Source organism: Nymphalis io, chromosome 8 (genome assembly GCF_905147045.1).
Source record: "Nymphalis io chromosome 8, ilAglIoxx1.1, whole genome shotgun sequence".
NCBI classification, from domain to species: Eukaryota; Metazoa; Arthropoda; class Insecta; order Lepidoptera; family Nymphalidae; genus Nymphalis; species Nymphalis io.
This window is the reverse complement of record NC_065895.1, coordinates 10,718,276-10,733,221: the sequence shown is the minus strand read 5'-3', so window position 1 is coordinate 10,733,221 and position 14,946 is coordinate 10,718,276. Positions and strand designations below refer to the sequence as shown.

The following is a 14,946-nucleotide window of genomic DNA, read 5'->3' as shown; positions in this document are numbered from 1 at the left end:
AAAATATTACCTTATATTTCTCGTCCCGCCTCTGCCATATAAAAATACGTCTCGCGGAGATGAAAATGTAATTGGAGGGTCTGGCGGAGCTTCAGGAAACGACCTGGACACGAAGCGACGTGAACATGGTCCCCGACCCCATGGTTCTCCATCTTGGTGAAGATCAACAAACTCATACAGAGCTTTAAAGAAAACTGGTCTGAAATAAAAACGCCACAAGAGTTTGAATAATAATATTTTATTTTACTATGTTACATATCATACAGTGACAACATAAAATCCCTCTACTTAAATAATTAAAATATAAAAAAATATTATTATTATTAACACAATTTTTTGGGGTATAGATTTTGTCGTTTAATTTCATTGAATAGAGATAGATAAATTAGATTAACCGTAAAAATAAATCTATCTGCAGTCGGCAAAGCTACTTACTTGAGTGCAGTTCCTTGAGTCAACTTCAATTCCAAAGTCAAGGAGTCTCCTTTAGACAAAAAGCTTTCTGTTCGAGCACATGCTCTAGATCTTCGTAATAACGCATGTTCACATGTCCGCGGTGCTCGCTCTCGACAAAATCTTGCAACCAATGTTGCATTTGTAGGAGGTCGTCCAACTATCACTGATTGTGGAGATGTTGCTCTTGACATTTGCACGGATCTTTCCTTGTCACTGAAATGTAAAATAATAAATTTGTTGGAAGTTAATATAAATTATAAAAATATGTGAATTAAAATCTGTCACATTTGTATTCACTAACCCGCATTGGAGTAATGTATTGGAATAAGTTCTAAGCCTTCTCCTCAAAAGGAGAGAGGAGGCTTTAGCCCAAGACTAGGTTTGAGAGTAATAGAAAGTAACTTTTTTACTTTAATAAAATAAAACCCTTCAATAATTCCAAATGAACAATAAGAAAATTGGATACCATCTAAAAAAAACTATTTGCCTGATGATGTACGAGTATGTGTATAATATAATAATAATGGCTGTCGTCGCATTTGGACTCTACTACCACTTACCATCAGGTGGAGTAGAGTCATTTGCCCTCCCGGCGAATATATAAAAAAAAAAACTGTAGTATTATATTATACAGATACTCGTACATCATCAGGCAAATAGAATACTATACTGAAATAAAGATAAGTTATTACAAATGCTTACCAAAAGATATCACTACAGCCGGGGGATATTCTCATTGGGCCATCCCATATATTCAAATGACTTCCACAATACTCATCCTCCGGCAAATTCGGATTGATAGCATTGGTCACGTAAAATTTTAATACTGAGAACCACACCCTAAATCGGGGAGCCGAAAATTGCCTTCTGTAGATAATGTTCCTTCCCGAAGGTCCTGATGTGTCGATTCCTTGCATATGATATAGACATGTTGTGTTTGGTGGAAGTGAATGTTGAGGATGCTCTAATACTCCTCTCCCAGTTCCTCTTATCCAAAATTCACAAGCTCTTTTATTCTTCGCATAAGTAGGAGATTGCTGATCAACAAATCTAACCTATAATAGCATAATATAATTTAAATATAAGAAAATATACCTTAGGTATTTTTACAATATATTTTTGTTTGTTTTTTTTTAGCGATGTAATATTTAGGTAACCGCCAGTCAAGTAGTAAGTTTGTGTAAAAAAATATACATACAACAAAAAAAGTTCGGGTCACGACCTAATTTGATAAGTTACCTAAAACAATGGGTGCGTCTGCAGAATTTCTCCTCGCTCCATTATTATGAGCGACCGTGCGAGCTTACTTACTAATTACACTTTGGCTGTGCCCCAAACAATGTCCACGGACTCTGATTTATCATTGTTTACTAATATCAAAGTACTTAATATAATCAAACTTTTATGATAAATAATATCTAAATGGTGTGTTCTCCTGTAATTGGTTGTACTAGTTAGTTTTAAGTTAATGTTAAGTGATTTGAATGTGTGTTACGTACAACTGTTGGAGATCCAAATAAATAAATCTATCGTCCTTAATATAAGAAATATGTTAGTAATACTTCTAACTAATGTATTGAAAAAAATAGTAATTTGTTTACTGCTATGTTATTGTTATTATTATAATTAATATTTCGACAAAAACAATTCATTTTAAATAAAGTTTATAAGAATTTATAGTTTATAAGTATTATGAATTTTCGTATCGAATTAGTGAGCTTACAAAACATTACAACAGATTTCCGTTTTATTTCGTGGAATGACTAATAAATATCACTAAAAGCTTTTCGAATAAATGCCTTTGATCACGTTTAAACGCAGCCGTGAGTAAATAAAGACAATTATTATGTATCCCAAGCAAAATGCAAGTTTTTCATAGAAATGTTTCAATATAAATATGATATTAATCAATTTGCTATTTTTTTTAATTGATTTACTTTAGTGTGCATATTTTATTTAAAGTTTTTCATTCCTTATTTTTCTAACCACGAATGTTTTCATAAATTCCATTGAAAAAACATGAAATAAATAGTGGCTAGTAAGTAATAAGTTTATTATACTTGTAGTAGAAATGTGGTACCAGAATCTGTGTCACAATGATGAAAAAATGTAATCACATCTAAGGCTTACGTAACTTACAGCAATAAAAGCCCCAGGGAAAACCTCAATCGTTGTTGGCTTAACGACTTTAAGGTCGTCTTGCACGTACCAATGTCGATCTAGTCGTACTAATGATAATAGATTGTCTCAAAGTTCACTATTGGTTGGTCCAATATCCAATAGAAAATGGAACCCAATTTTGCTAAAGTAAATTTCTAAGACGACAAGCAATATCAATTTTTTTAGGTTTCCTTTTTTTGTTTTGCAATGTAATGCAAAATTGAGAAACTAAATTTCTTATAGTAATAAAATATAATATTGAAATATGTGAACATTGAAATATGTTGATATCTAACCTCAACTTCAAGCTGAAATCCGTGTAGTGATTGTGACGTAGCCGGTTGCAAGAATGTTCCAAAAGGTGAGGTTGTGAATTCTACAAGCAATTCTGGTCCGCTTGATATTGCCTCTGGAACTGACACGCCTCCACCACAAAACCTCAAAACAACTGGATCCCTTGTTGTATATCCATCGTAAACAGTTACGTAATCCTGTACTTCATCGCATTGGTGCCAAAATTTCAATTCTCGTCCATTATTTTCCCTATCATTTTGCGAAGCCGCATAAAGTGCCTTTTGACTTCTGATGGAAATCAACTGCCCATTCGGTTGCTTTACGACGATCAACGCGTGTTTTCCTTGTGGTACTTCGTGCTGACGTACCGCATAATAGCAAGTTAGATTTCTTGGGTATACGCCGGGAAAGTTTGGTGATTGTAATCTACAATTTTTACGATCGCAGTCGCTGAATATCCGAGAGCAATAAGTCCCTGAGATCAAATCCCCAAGGTAATACTCGGGAGTTTTTGTCGTCCTTCCGACGTTCGTATCTTCTCCACGTGATATGTTTACAGGATATAACATTGGCCTGAGTTTGAAGAAGGGGCGTTCTGGAAGGTGAAATGGTAATGGATGGATGCTAGTTTTATGGTTTTAGTAAAAGACAAAAATATTGAAATTAATCAATAAATCGTATTTGAAATTTAAGGAAAAATATACTGTACTAAGTAATATAATGTGTATAATTCTTTATTTTATATTTAAAAAGGCATTTTTTTATATTAATATGCCTTTGGTTTTTAAGTATGTTGTGACCGCGTATTTTTTCATTTATCTTCATAATTTAAATTTTAGGATTACTATTTTAATTGAATAAAACCTGAATGATGAAAAATAGATACCTGATGGTGGTGTCCCTCCATATCTGACTGTAGCGTATTCTTTTCTAAGAACTTTATATGCCATACGAAAATCAAAATTGTAATTATTTTGTTCTTTTGATAAATGTAATAAGCGTATAATAAGCGTAATTGATTTAGTCTCGCTATAATATATCGAGGAACCCCAGGAGGTCCCGCACCACGAGCCTCCCACTTGCGGTCGACTAGCCTCTTGTATTTGCATATAACCGTCCGGACATCCATCGTCAGTAAAAGAAGTGAAACGGCCAAGAGTGAAACTGTCAAACATAATCTGTGGACAAATTAATTTTGTTTAAATTTATTAAGACCAATTTTAACAGTTTTCATTGTATTATGGTTCATGGTGGTAAGTTTATAACTTAATAAATAAATAAATGATTTATATAATATAAATGATAATATATCTGTTAAATATTTCACACTATTAATATAAAATCTCATTTCTTTTTTTAAATCTAAAAAGAAACATTTAAGAGATATCTGGTTTTATAAAAGGCGGTATATAAATAAATGAACTAGCTTCGTTGTAATATTTTAATCAACATTAATCATATATAATAATAATAATATCCTGCGACATTTTTCACACACGGCTATCTGATCCCAAATTAATTTTGTACAGAGCTTGTACTGTGGAAACCAGACAACTGATATACTACATATACTATTTTTCTATTGTAAATACATACTTATATAGATAATTACACCCAGACTCAGGACAAACAGACATGTTCATGCACACAAATATCTCTCCTGGGTGGGAATCGAACCCACAACCTTCGGCGTGAAAGGTAAGCATCCACCAACCACGCCAACCGGCTCGTCAAGTAAAAATAGTATTGCAAGTAATAATATGTACTTATTACTATTGACAATACCAAGAAAATAATCTCTATTTAATGAGAGAAATATACCATTACAATTTTATATCCGACACTAGAGCGTTCTCAATTCCAATAAGTCAAATATTTATATTTCATCTTCCATTTTAAAATTGAAAACTATATGAAATATAAAGGAAATAATATAATTCGGAAACTTCAGAAGACTTAAAGTAATAACCAAGAATTTGTATTCAGTTGAGCAAGTCGATATTCCGTTTTATGGCCGGTGTTGCGGCGAAAAACAAAACAAAACTGAATTAGCAATGCGAGAACTGTACATAATATACAACGAAGAACATACATACTTTTATTTAAATATTATCTGGCTGTAGTTCGACTTAAAGTTTTGAAATATTCTTATATACGCTATTCGAATTTTGAAATTGTAACTAACAAGTGTGTAATAAGCATAATAAATTTCATATCGCAGAGATTTCCTGAACCTCCGACATGCGGTCGCATAACTTCCTATATTTCTTGTATTTGTGAATCAGTGAAAGAAGTGAAAATGCCAACAGTGAAACTATCAACTTGAAAACTTAAGCGAAGGCTTCTGAGCACGTAAATGTCCAATTGCTAGGCAAAAATCTCACTCACGTCTTAAGAAAAAATATTAGACTTTGAAGTATATCACGCTGACTATAAGATGATGCTAAATGTTCACAAGAAAACTAAGAAATCTTAGTGCTGCTCATCTGGATTGGAACCTGGTTGAATTTAATCAAGATTGTGTCCACGTGTATTCATTGATTCATTTATTAAGTGATTCATTTCGCTTCTTTTATATGTGTCGGAATAAGACTTTAGAATCGAGTATATTTTTATTGAAACAAGTTATAAAACTAGCAAAAGAATATATTTTGCTAAAAATTACTATTTTTTTACATAGATCATAAAAATTGCCGAACTTGCTTTCATAGTACATATAGATGTATTTTTGATTGCGTCACATATTTTCATCGCCACCTCAACCAATGTTTGAGATAATAACCCCTGAGGCTTGAATACCGTAAAAGAGAAGCGCTGCTATGAATAACTGATCACTGTCTGCATTATATTGTGGGAACTGCAGACTAAGTGTTAGCTCTGATTTTTATTTCAGATAGAGTAATGATTTCTTCTACCTGACTTTTGCTTAATTTGTTAAGTTAGATATAATATTTTCTTTATCGATTTCGATGGTAAAAGTGATAATTAGTTTTATAATTCTTATATGCTTCTATTAATTTTTTGATCCGACTAGGGATTTGGTAATGACGGCCGACTTGTTGGTCAAGTGGCTAGATAAAAGTCCGTAGATTCCAAGGTACTGGGTTCAAACCTCAGGCCGATAAAAGTTATTGGGATTATCTGTCAAAAATTATCAGCAGGAGACCAGAAGTAGGAAGTAAGTACATAAAACCTTGATGCTGCGCCTGAACTCTTTGCGGTCGTGTAAGATTTCTCTCCCATTGGTATTATGATAGTGAGGAAATAGAAAATGCTATGCTATAAAATAGAACTGTGTGATTGGCTTTGAAGCAGTGAATGAACGTTATAGCATTACCAGTGAATCTGAACATCATGCAGATATATGCCCCTACTAGCACTGCAAGTGAAGAGGACATTGAGAGATTCTATTCTGAAATAGAAACATCCATCGCTAAAGTACCTAATAGAGAAACTCTAATAATACTGGGCGACTTCAAGTCAAAATTGGAGAAAATTTTCACCAGCCTGGACATTGTGTGGGCAAATTTGGACTTGGAACACGCAACGAAAGAGGAGAACGTCTCATACAGTTTGCAAATGAAAATGGTGATAGCCAATAGCCTTTTCTAGTACCATCCTCGCAGGCTATACACTTGGACATCGCCAGATGGTAAATATCGCAATCAAATAGATTATATCCTAATTAGATCGCGATGGAAAACGTCAATACATTACCCGGGGCAGATTGTGGATCTGACCACCAACTTCTAATTTCAAAGTTTAAATTAAAGTTAAAAGCGGCTCGAAGTCACCAAAAACAGAGAAGAATTAAAGTTCAGGACAACTCAAAGTTTTACGCTGCTGCAAAGGAGACGCCTGAGAGGTTGTGGGACCGAACCAAAAAACTAATAATAGAGTCTGCTTCGGTCTCGGGATCATCAGCTGCAACATGCAAGCGACAACACTGGATGTCAGATAATACCTTAGAACTAGTTGAACGGAGACGCACGCTAAAGTCACAGGTGCAGGCATTGGCGACTTAAACAAACTGTCAGCACAAATTCAGGCAGGTTGCAGGAAGGATTATAATGCCTATCTCTGCAAAATATGTGAGGATATCGATGCTCATGCAAATAGACATGAGTCCAGATATCTCTATCATAAAATTCGATCCATCACAAAGATACTTCCTTCCAAGACCTGGGCCATTGAAGATAGTGATGGTAGAGTGGTCAATGAGCTTAACCATATAACTGACGTTTGGAAGCGATACTGCCAGTCCTTGTTCAGGACAACCAGTCGAAAAACTTTCCTGATACAGAGGCCGGAAATGAAAACCAAGAGCCAGACATTCTTCGATCGGAAGTAAAAGCCGCCATTATGCATCTAAAGAAGGGGAAAGTCACAGGAAGAGATGCTATACCGATCGAAACTATAAGAGCCTTAGGCGACATAGGTGTCAATATCTTCCACAACATATGCAACAAGATATGGCATTCAGGAACATGGCCTACAGAATGGTCTCACACGGTTTTCATTACTTTGCACAAGAAGGGTTCAACTAAGAAGTGTAGCAAATACCGCCTTATAGCCCTCATATCTCATGCTAGTAAAATTTTACTACACATACTCAATGAACGACTGAAGAACTTTCTGTCCAAGGAAATTGCACCAGAACAAGCCGGTTTTGTAAAAGGATGAGGATCTGTTCACGTGTACAAGGGGTACACGTGAACAGATCCTCATCCTCATTGTTCGCCAGATAATAGAGAAGGCACGAGAGTTTAACAAGCCTACCTATATTTGCTTTGTTGACTTCTCAAAAGCATTTGACTCAGTAAAATGGCCTAGACTATGGAGGGTGTTACTGGACATGGGTACACCGAAACACTTAGTTCATCTCCTTAGCGTCTTTCGATCGAAGATGGGACTGCATCCGTGCGGACGGATGATATTTTATCATCCCAGCGCTGGAGTTCGCCAAGGATGCATCACCGCTCTTGTTCAATGCTTACACAGAACTGGTAATGCGCATTGCGCTTGAGGACTGGAGTGACGGTGTTGCAGTTGGTGGGTGCAGGATTACGAATTTTGCGCTATGCCGACGACACGACCCTATTTGCGTCTGATGCGGTTCATATGGAAGAATTGCTTCTTAAAATGGAGCGCGTATGCCAAGAATTCGGATTAAAGTTTAACCGCAGTAAAACGAAGATGATGATTGTAGACTGGGCGAAAAACAACTCACCCGAGATCACTCAGATTGCGAACATTGAGGTCGTCCAATCCTATATATATCTGGGAGCTTTAATATCGAATAATGGCGGATGCGTAGATGAGGTCAAGCGACGTATGGCAATTACAAGAACTGCAATTGAGAGGCTGAAGAAAATACGGAGGAACAGAAACATTACCAAAGCAACCAAGATCTGGCTCGTACAAACGCTTGTTTTTCCCATATTTCTATACGCTGCGGAGACGTGGACTTTGCGGCAGGTCGAAAAAAAGAAGATCGATGCTCTGGAGATGTGGTGCTGGAGACGAATGTTAAGAGTTTCGTGGACCGAATTTCGCACCAATATCTCCATTCTTCAAGAACTCGGCATCAAACAGCGTCTTTCGACGCTGGTTCGAAAGCGCATATTAACATTTTTTGGACACGTCTCCCGGCAAGGAAATGACTCCATTGAACGCCTTGTTATTCAAGTTTGGATGGCATCAGACCACGTGGAAGGACGCCCATGCGATGGACCGACCAAATAAAAACAACTGTTGGCGGTCCTTTGCATGAATGCACGAGGCTTACCCCTGACAGGGACATATGGCGCAGGCTCGTGAGGCGAATAACATCTGCGCCGAATAATTTATAATACTTCATGGCGACCACGACCGCTCTGACAAGAGTGACACGACGAAGAAGAAGAACAAGCATTTACCAATCGATCTATTCGCCCGTAACATAATACCTAAAGCATGGTACAACAGGCACTGTATATTTTTTAACACGTAGAAGCCGTAGACAGAACCTAAGAATATATCTTAGGTTCTGTCTACGGCTTCTACGTGTGAGTGGCTCATTGTATATTGTCCCACATTATGAGTCAGACCTCTTGAGAAAAGTGGCCCGTTATTTATTTTTAATTGTATTAAGTCCCCACCACCCATAGAGGTTGGCACTATAAAAATCCCATCCCTTATATCGCTAATGCGCCACAAACCTTGGAAACTAAATTGTACCTTGTGCCTTTAATTACACTGGCTCATTCGCCCTTCAAACCGGAACACAACAATTCTACATATTTTACGGTAGAATATGTGATAAACATGGTACATACGAATAGAAGATACGAAATATTTACGCTAGTTACTTCACCACCGCACCGTTGGCCACCACCATAATATTTTTTTATTGTTTTATTGCGTGAGAATTTAAATTTGTTCGTTACTCCTAATATATTAATTTAAATTAGGTATATAGATTGAATGTTTAAAGTTCGAAAGGGCACATTGGCCGCTCAATTTATTAGATAGCGTTTTAAAGTTTTAAATAATAAAAAAATATTAAAAAGTTAAAAATTCATCATCATTTCGATAATACCCGCTTTTTTTTACTAATTTAAACAACAGTAATTGTGTTTAACTGTAACAGTTGATATATAGCCTCGCAGAATATTTTGTAGGTAAAAATGAGCACTATAGTCATGTAATCTATATAATAAGGTATCATAAATAGTTTTTGCAGTGCATGCCAAATAATGACTTTTATAGGAAAAAATTATACCTTGGGTTACATTTTTGCAATTTTCATAGTCATACAGTAGGAGTCTGGCAACTATTATAACAATAATCGTTGATTTTGTACTATATAAATACACAAATCATTTTTTTATTTATATTTCAAAATAAGAATAAATTATCGTTTTAATTATAGAACCAATCAAGCACCTAAACCAAATAAAAACCTTGTAGCTCCATTTATAAAATCTGAAACCTTATTTACAAGCGAACTTTAACAATAAAATACTTTAATGGAAAAGTTGAAAACAAAGAATAGAAAGTATGCACGAAATGGCATGAAACTTGGCTGAGTAACTGGTCTTGGAATTAACTAGTGATAATTCTTGTATCGGTGTGACGTTACTTTTTTGTATGACTTTTAACCACAGAAAACTTATACCATTTGTATCGTCTAGGTTAATATGTTTAATACCTTTTGTAAGAGATCGAATCGTATACCTTCATGATTTTTTGTATTAAAGTTTATTTGCTATGTTTTGTTTTTTGTTTAATAATAATTAAATATATGATTTCTAGTAAAATTATTCGAACATAATTAGTAATCTTTATTCATATTATGTATAAGTATAATTATTTATGTATATATGTATAGCATTTGTGCATATGCTTGTGCTTGTAGTATATTATAAAGCGTTATAAATAAATTTATATATATTTTTTCTATAGTCCATTGTTATTTAGATTTTGTATGATTGTTCGAGTCTATTTCTTATTTATCTATTTTTTTCTTCTACTTGGATGAGCTGAGAGTAATCTCTTTAAGGGATAAGCTTGTCTTTTATACCGAGTTCTCTTTTGTAACTGTTTTTAATTTTGGCACGTATAATGAAATGTTAAATAAATAAAAATGAGATTCCTAGGTCCAACGTGGCATTTCCATTTTAATATTATTATCTTTTTTGCAGACAAACAAATTTACAATAAAAAGAATAGAGAGATAAACGCTTTACTTCGTGTATATAGAAATTGAAAAATCAACAAATACCATTATTAAATTCTATGTATATTAGAAAGAAAAATAAATGAAAATTTAAAGTAAATATTTACACTTCTTACAAACAGAAAGGATTTCATTTTGGCTCTTTGAAGATTAACAAACAATCAAGTTTAAAGTTTTATTTTATTTTTTCCTTTAATGCAGTTTTCCATGCAAGACTGAATAAGTAGAGCTCAAAGCTATAAGCGAAGATCATTGATTCAAATCCGCGTAAGCACCACTGAGTTTTCATGCATACATAATTGTTCTTGGTGGTAAGGCTTTGTGAAAGTCCGCCTGGGTGTAGGCACCACCCACTCATCTTATATACTACCACCAAAAAGCTATACTTAGTACTATGTTTCCGTTGATATCCTATCAACCGGAACACAAGAGTCAGCCAGTATAACTACAGGCACAAGGGACATAACATTTTAGTTCCTTAGTTTAAAAAATGTATTTTTTTGTGTTTTCTCCTCCAAAGAAAAACATAAAAAAAACTCTTCATATGTTAAATGAAATAGTGACCAATGTCAATCTACTGAAACCTTATTTTAAAAAGATGTCCTTTGATATGATTAATTTACAATAAACAATACAAGGTACCCCTTCCAGGAATACAATTGGCACACATTCATTTCATTGGAAATATTTATATTTTTAGGGATTTAAGGGGAGCTGATAACAACCTAGGCTCTCTATCGTCAACCTCACCTGCTCGTGGTACATCCTGCTAATCAACGAACGAGGCTCTGGCGACCGAAATCGTGGCGGTATAACCACACAAATGCTGGAATCCGAAAATGCAAATCCTGATAGCGGGCAGCAGCGCTATTAGTGAAAGATGTCCAGCCACTGCGGTCACCAACCCGCCTGCCAAGCGTGGTGACTAAGGCAAAAACCCCCCTATGAGCGACGACAAAAATTCACGGCCCCCAATTCCCGGTAATCACACTATTCCTGGCCACGGTACCGGCCATGGTAACGGTGCGATGGGGGGTGCTAAGAATCCCCGGGCTACGGCAGGGTACCACAAACGGCGACTGTTTCTGGCCACGTATAATGGACGCTCTCTGCGGCTGGACGAACATCTGACAGAATTGGAAGTAGAGTTAAGTCGTATTAACTGGGATATAGTAGGTCTATCAGAAGTCCGAAGACAGGGCGAGGACACGATGACACTAGATGCCGGTCACTTACTCTACTTCCGAGAAGGACACCAACCATCCCAAGGTGGCGTCGGCTTTTTGATCCACAAGTCACTCAGATGCAATGTCGTGGAGGTTGGCAGTGTGTCGGCGAGGGTGGCATACCTTGTCTTAAAGATAACCGAGAGGTATGCCTTGAAGGTTATACAAGTGTATGCCCCAACGTCTACATACACTGACGAAGAGGTCGAAGCCATGTACGAAGACATAGTGAAAGCTATGTCTCGTACCAATACCTTCTACACAATTGTTATGGGTGACTTCAATGCCAAAGTGGGAGTACAAGAAGATGGTGAATCGAGGGTAGGAAAATTCGGCTATGGGCGCAGAAATCATCGGGGACAAATGCTGGTAAACTTCCTCGAGGCTCAGCGATTATTTCTGATGAATTCATTTTTCCAGAAAAAGCCCCAAAGGAAGTGTACCTGGCGAAGCCCCGATAACATAGCGATGAATGAGATCGACTTCATTTTATCCAATAAGCGCCAAATATTTAGGGATGTCTCCGTGATCAACAGGGTAAACACTGGAAGTGATCACCACCTGGTAAGAGGCACCCTGAATATTAACACTAAAATAGAACGATCGCGGTTAATGAAGTCGACTCTTAGACCAACTCTGCCTCAGGTCGAAGCTGGTTGCGAAAGCTTCCAGCTGGAACTACAGAACCGATTTGCCATGTTGGAAACCAGGCAGGGCATTGACGACGCCACCAATGGTCTGGTGCGTGTCATCCGCGAGGTAGGCCAGAATTACTTTCGACAAAAGAGCAATGGACGTAAGTCGAAGCTCTCAGGCGAAACTCTGAACGAGATGACGAGGAGACGAGAACAGCAGAACATGACGCCATATGAGTGTCAGGCACTTAACAGGAAGGTTAAAAAACTAATAAGGCGTGACACAAGACGAGCGAATACCCGGAATATTGAAGATGCTATAGCACTCAATAGGGGCTCAAAGGTTTTTGCAAAGTCACATACCTCCTGTTGTCACCTGACAAAACTCAGAACCATACAAGGCACAACCGTCACCTCAAAACCAGAGATTCTAGCTGAAGTCGAAAAGTACTATGGCGATTTATACTCATCACGAGTACCTCCACCTGAGTCCCACAGTGCGGATGACCCACGAGCCAGACTAACACGCCATCTATCAGACGATCTTCCCGACATCGATTTGGGCGAGATTAGGATTGCTCTCGGGCAACTTGGAAACAAAAAGGCTCCAGGAGATGACGGAATTACCTCAGAGCTTCTCAAAGCAGGAGGCACACCAGTTCTGAGAGAGCTGGCTAACATCTTTAATTCCGTCCTCCACAATGGTATAACACCGAAGACATGGAGCAGAAGTGTGGTGGTGCTGTTTTTCAAGAAGGGCGATAAAGCTCTTCTGAAAAACTACCGCCCCATTTCACTTTTAAGCCATGTTTACAAATTGTTTTCGAGGGTAATCACGAATCGTCTTGCCCGAAAATTCGATGACTTCCAACCCGTGGAGCAGGCTGGGTTTCGAAAAGGCTTCAGTACCGTAGACCACATACACACACTAAGGCAAATAATACAGAAGACCGAGGAATATAATCAGCCTCTATGCCTAGCGTTTGTGGACTACGAAAAAGCCTTCGATACCATCGAGACCTGGGCTGTTCTGGAATCCATGCAGAGATGCCTAATTGACTGTCGGTATGTCCAGGTGGTAAAGTGTTTGTACGAAGCCGCAACCATGACCGTCCAAGTACAAGATCAGAGCACAAGACCAATCCAATTGCATCGCGGGGTAAGACAGGGAGATGTAATATCACCGAAACTCTTTACCAATGCATTGGAGGACGTCTTCAAGACGCTCGATTGGAACGGACGCGGCATTAATATAAATGGCCAACACATTACACATCTGCGATTTGCCGACGACATTGTCATCATGGCGGAGACTCTGCAGGATTTGGAAGAGATGCTAAACAGCCTGAGCGATTCTTCAAGACAAGTAGGTCTCGGGATGAACATTGAAAAGACCAAAATTATGGCAAACCGTCATGTATCCCCGAGACCAGTGGTCGTAAATGGCTCTCCACTTGAAGTTGTGCAGGAATATATCTACCTGGGCCAAACTATACAACTTGGCCGGCACAACTTTGAGAAGGAGGCTAAAAGAAGAATACGTTTGGGCTGGGCGGCATTCGGGAGGTTACGTCATATTTTTGAATCGTCGATCCCACAGTCGCTTAAGACCAGGGTCTTCAATCAGTGCGTCCTACCTGTAATGACTTACGGTGCCGAAACGTGGACACTTACCGTAGGACTGGTCCACCAATTTAGGGTCGCTCAGCGAGCAATGGAACGCGCGATGCTTGGGGTTTCTCTGGCAGATAGAATCCGAAATGAGGACATTCGCCAGAGAACTAAAGTCACCGACATCGCGCTTAGAATTAGCTCGCTGAAGTGGAAGTGGGCTGGTCATGTCTCCAGGCGCATTGATGGCCGATGGAGCCGACACGTGTTGGAGTGGAGACCACGCTTAGGCAAACGTAGTGTAGGACGCCCTGTGACAAGATGGGCCGACGATTTAAAAAAGGTGGCAGGTTCGGGATGGATGCGGACTGCCCAAGATCGGGATGGTTGGCGTTCTATGGGGGAGGCTTTCGTCCAGCAGTGGACGGCAAAAGGCTGAGAAAAAAAAAAAAGAAAAAAAAATTTATATTGCACATAAATACCATATATGTATAAATTGTTTACATTTTGAAACATAGATTGTAATGCTGCCCGGTAATAAACATGCAGGAACATTAAAAAAATGAAACGAACCGTATAAAATTCTATAGTGACGAAATTTTATGTTTTATTCAAAATTGAATGTTCCATTTCAATTATGCGGCTGTAAATCTTGTTAGGGTTATTGTTACTAGTGGTCACCCAGTGGTTGAAATTCGACCAAAAATTATAAATTGTATTGCATTTTTAAGCTTGAACATTTTTGAGGTTTTTTTATTAGAGTATAATTATAATAATTATCATGAATCAAAATTAAATAAAACAAAATTCATTCAGCGTCAGAATTTATTTAATGGCAATATTT

The 14,946-nt window shown here is 37.5% G+C and overlaps 1 protein-coding gene across 2 annotated transcripts in view; it reads right to left on the bottom strand.

Annotated features, from left to right (window-relative positions):
- LOC126769950 (uncharacterized) overlaps positions 1 to 14,946 on the bottom strand; it is a 148,353-nt gene that overhangs the window by 5,811 nt on the left and 127,596 nt on the right. Inside the window, exons 1-6 of one of the 2 annotated variants that reach the window (XM_050488985.1) lie at positions 4,738 to 4,761; positions 3,797 to 4,088; positions 2,913 to 3,505; positions 1,159 to 1,511; positions 436 to 669; positions 11 to 199 (exon numbers count right to left, since the gene is read on the bottom strand). In XM_050488985.1, coding sequence (XP_050344942.1) covers positions 11 to 199; positions 436 to 669; positions 1,159 to 1,511; positions 2,913 to 3,505; positions 3,797 to 4,085 — 1,658 coding nt within the window. In that variant the 5' untranslated portion in view covers positions 4,086 to 4,088; positions 4,738 to 4,761. Of the gene's footprint in view, positions 1 to 10; positions 200 to 435; positions 670 to 1,158; positions 1,512 to 2,912; positions 3,506 to 3,796; positions 4,089 to 4,737; positions 4,762 to 14,946 lie in introns of those variants that run through there. The other variant, XM_050488983.1, reaches the window with a different exon arrangement.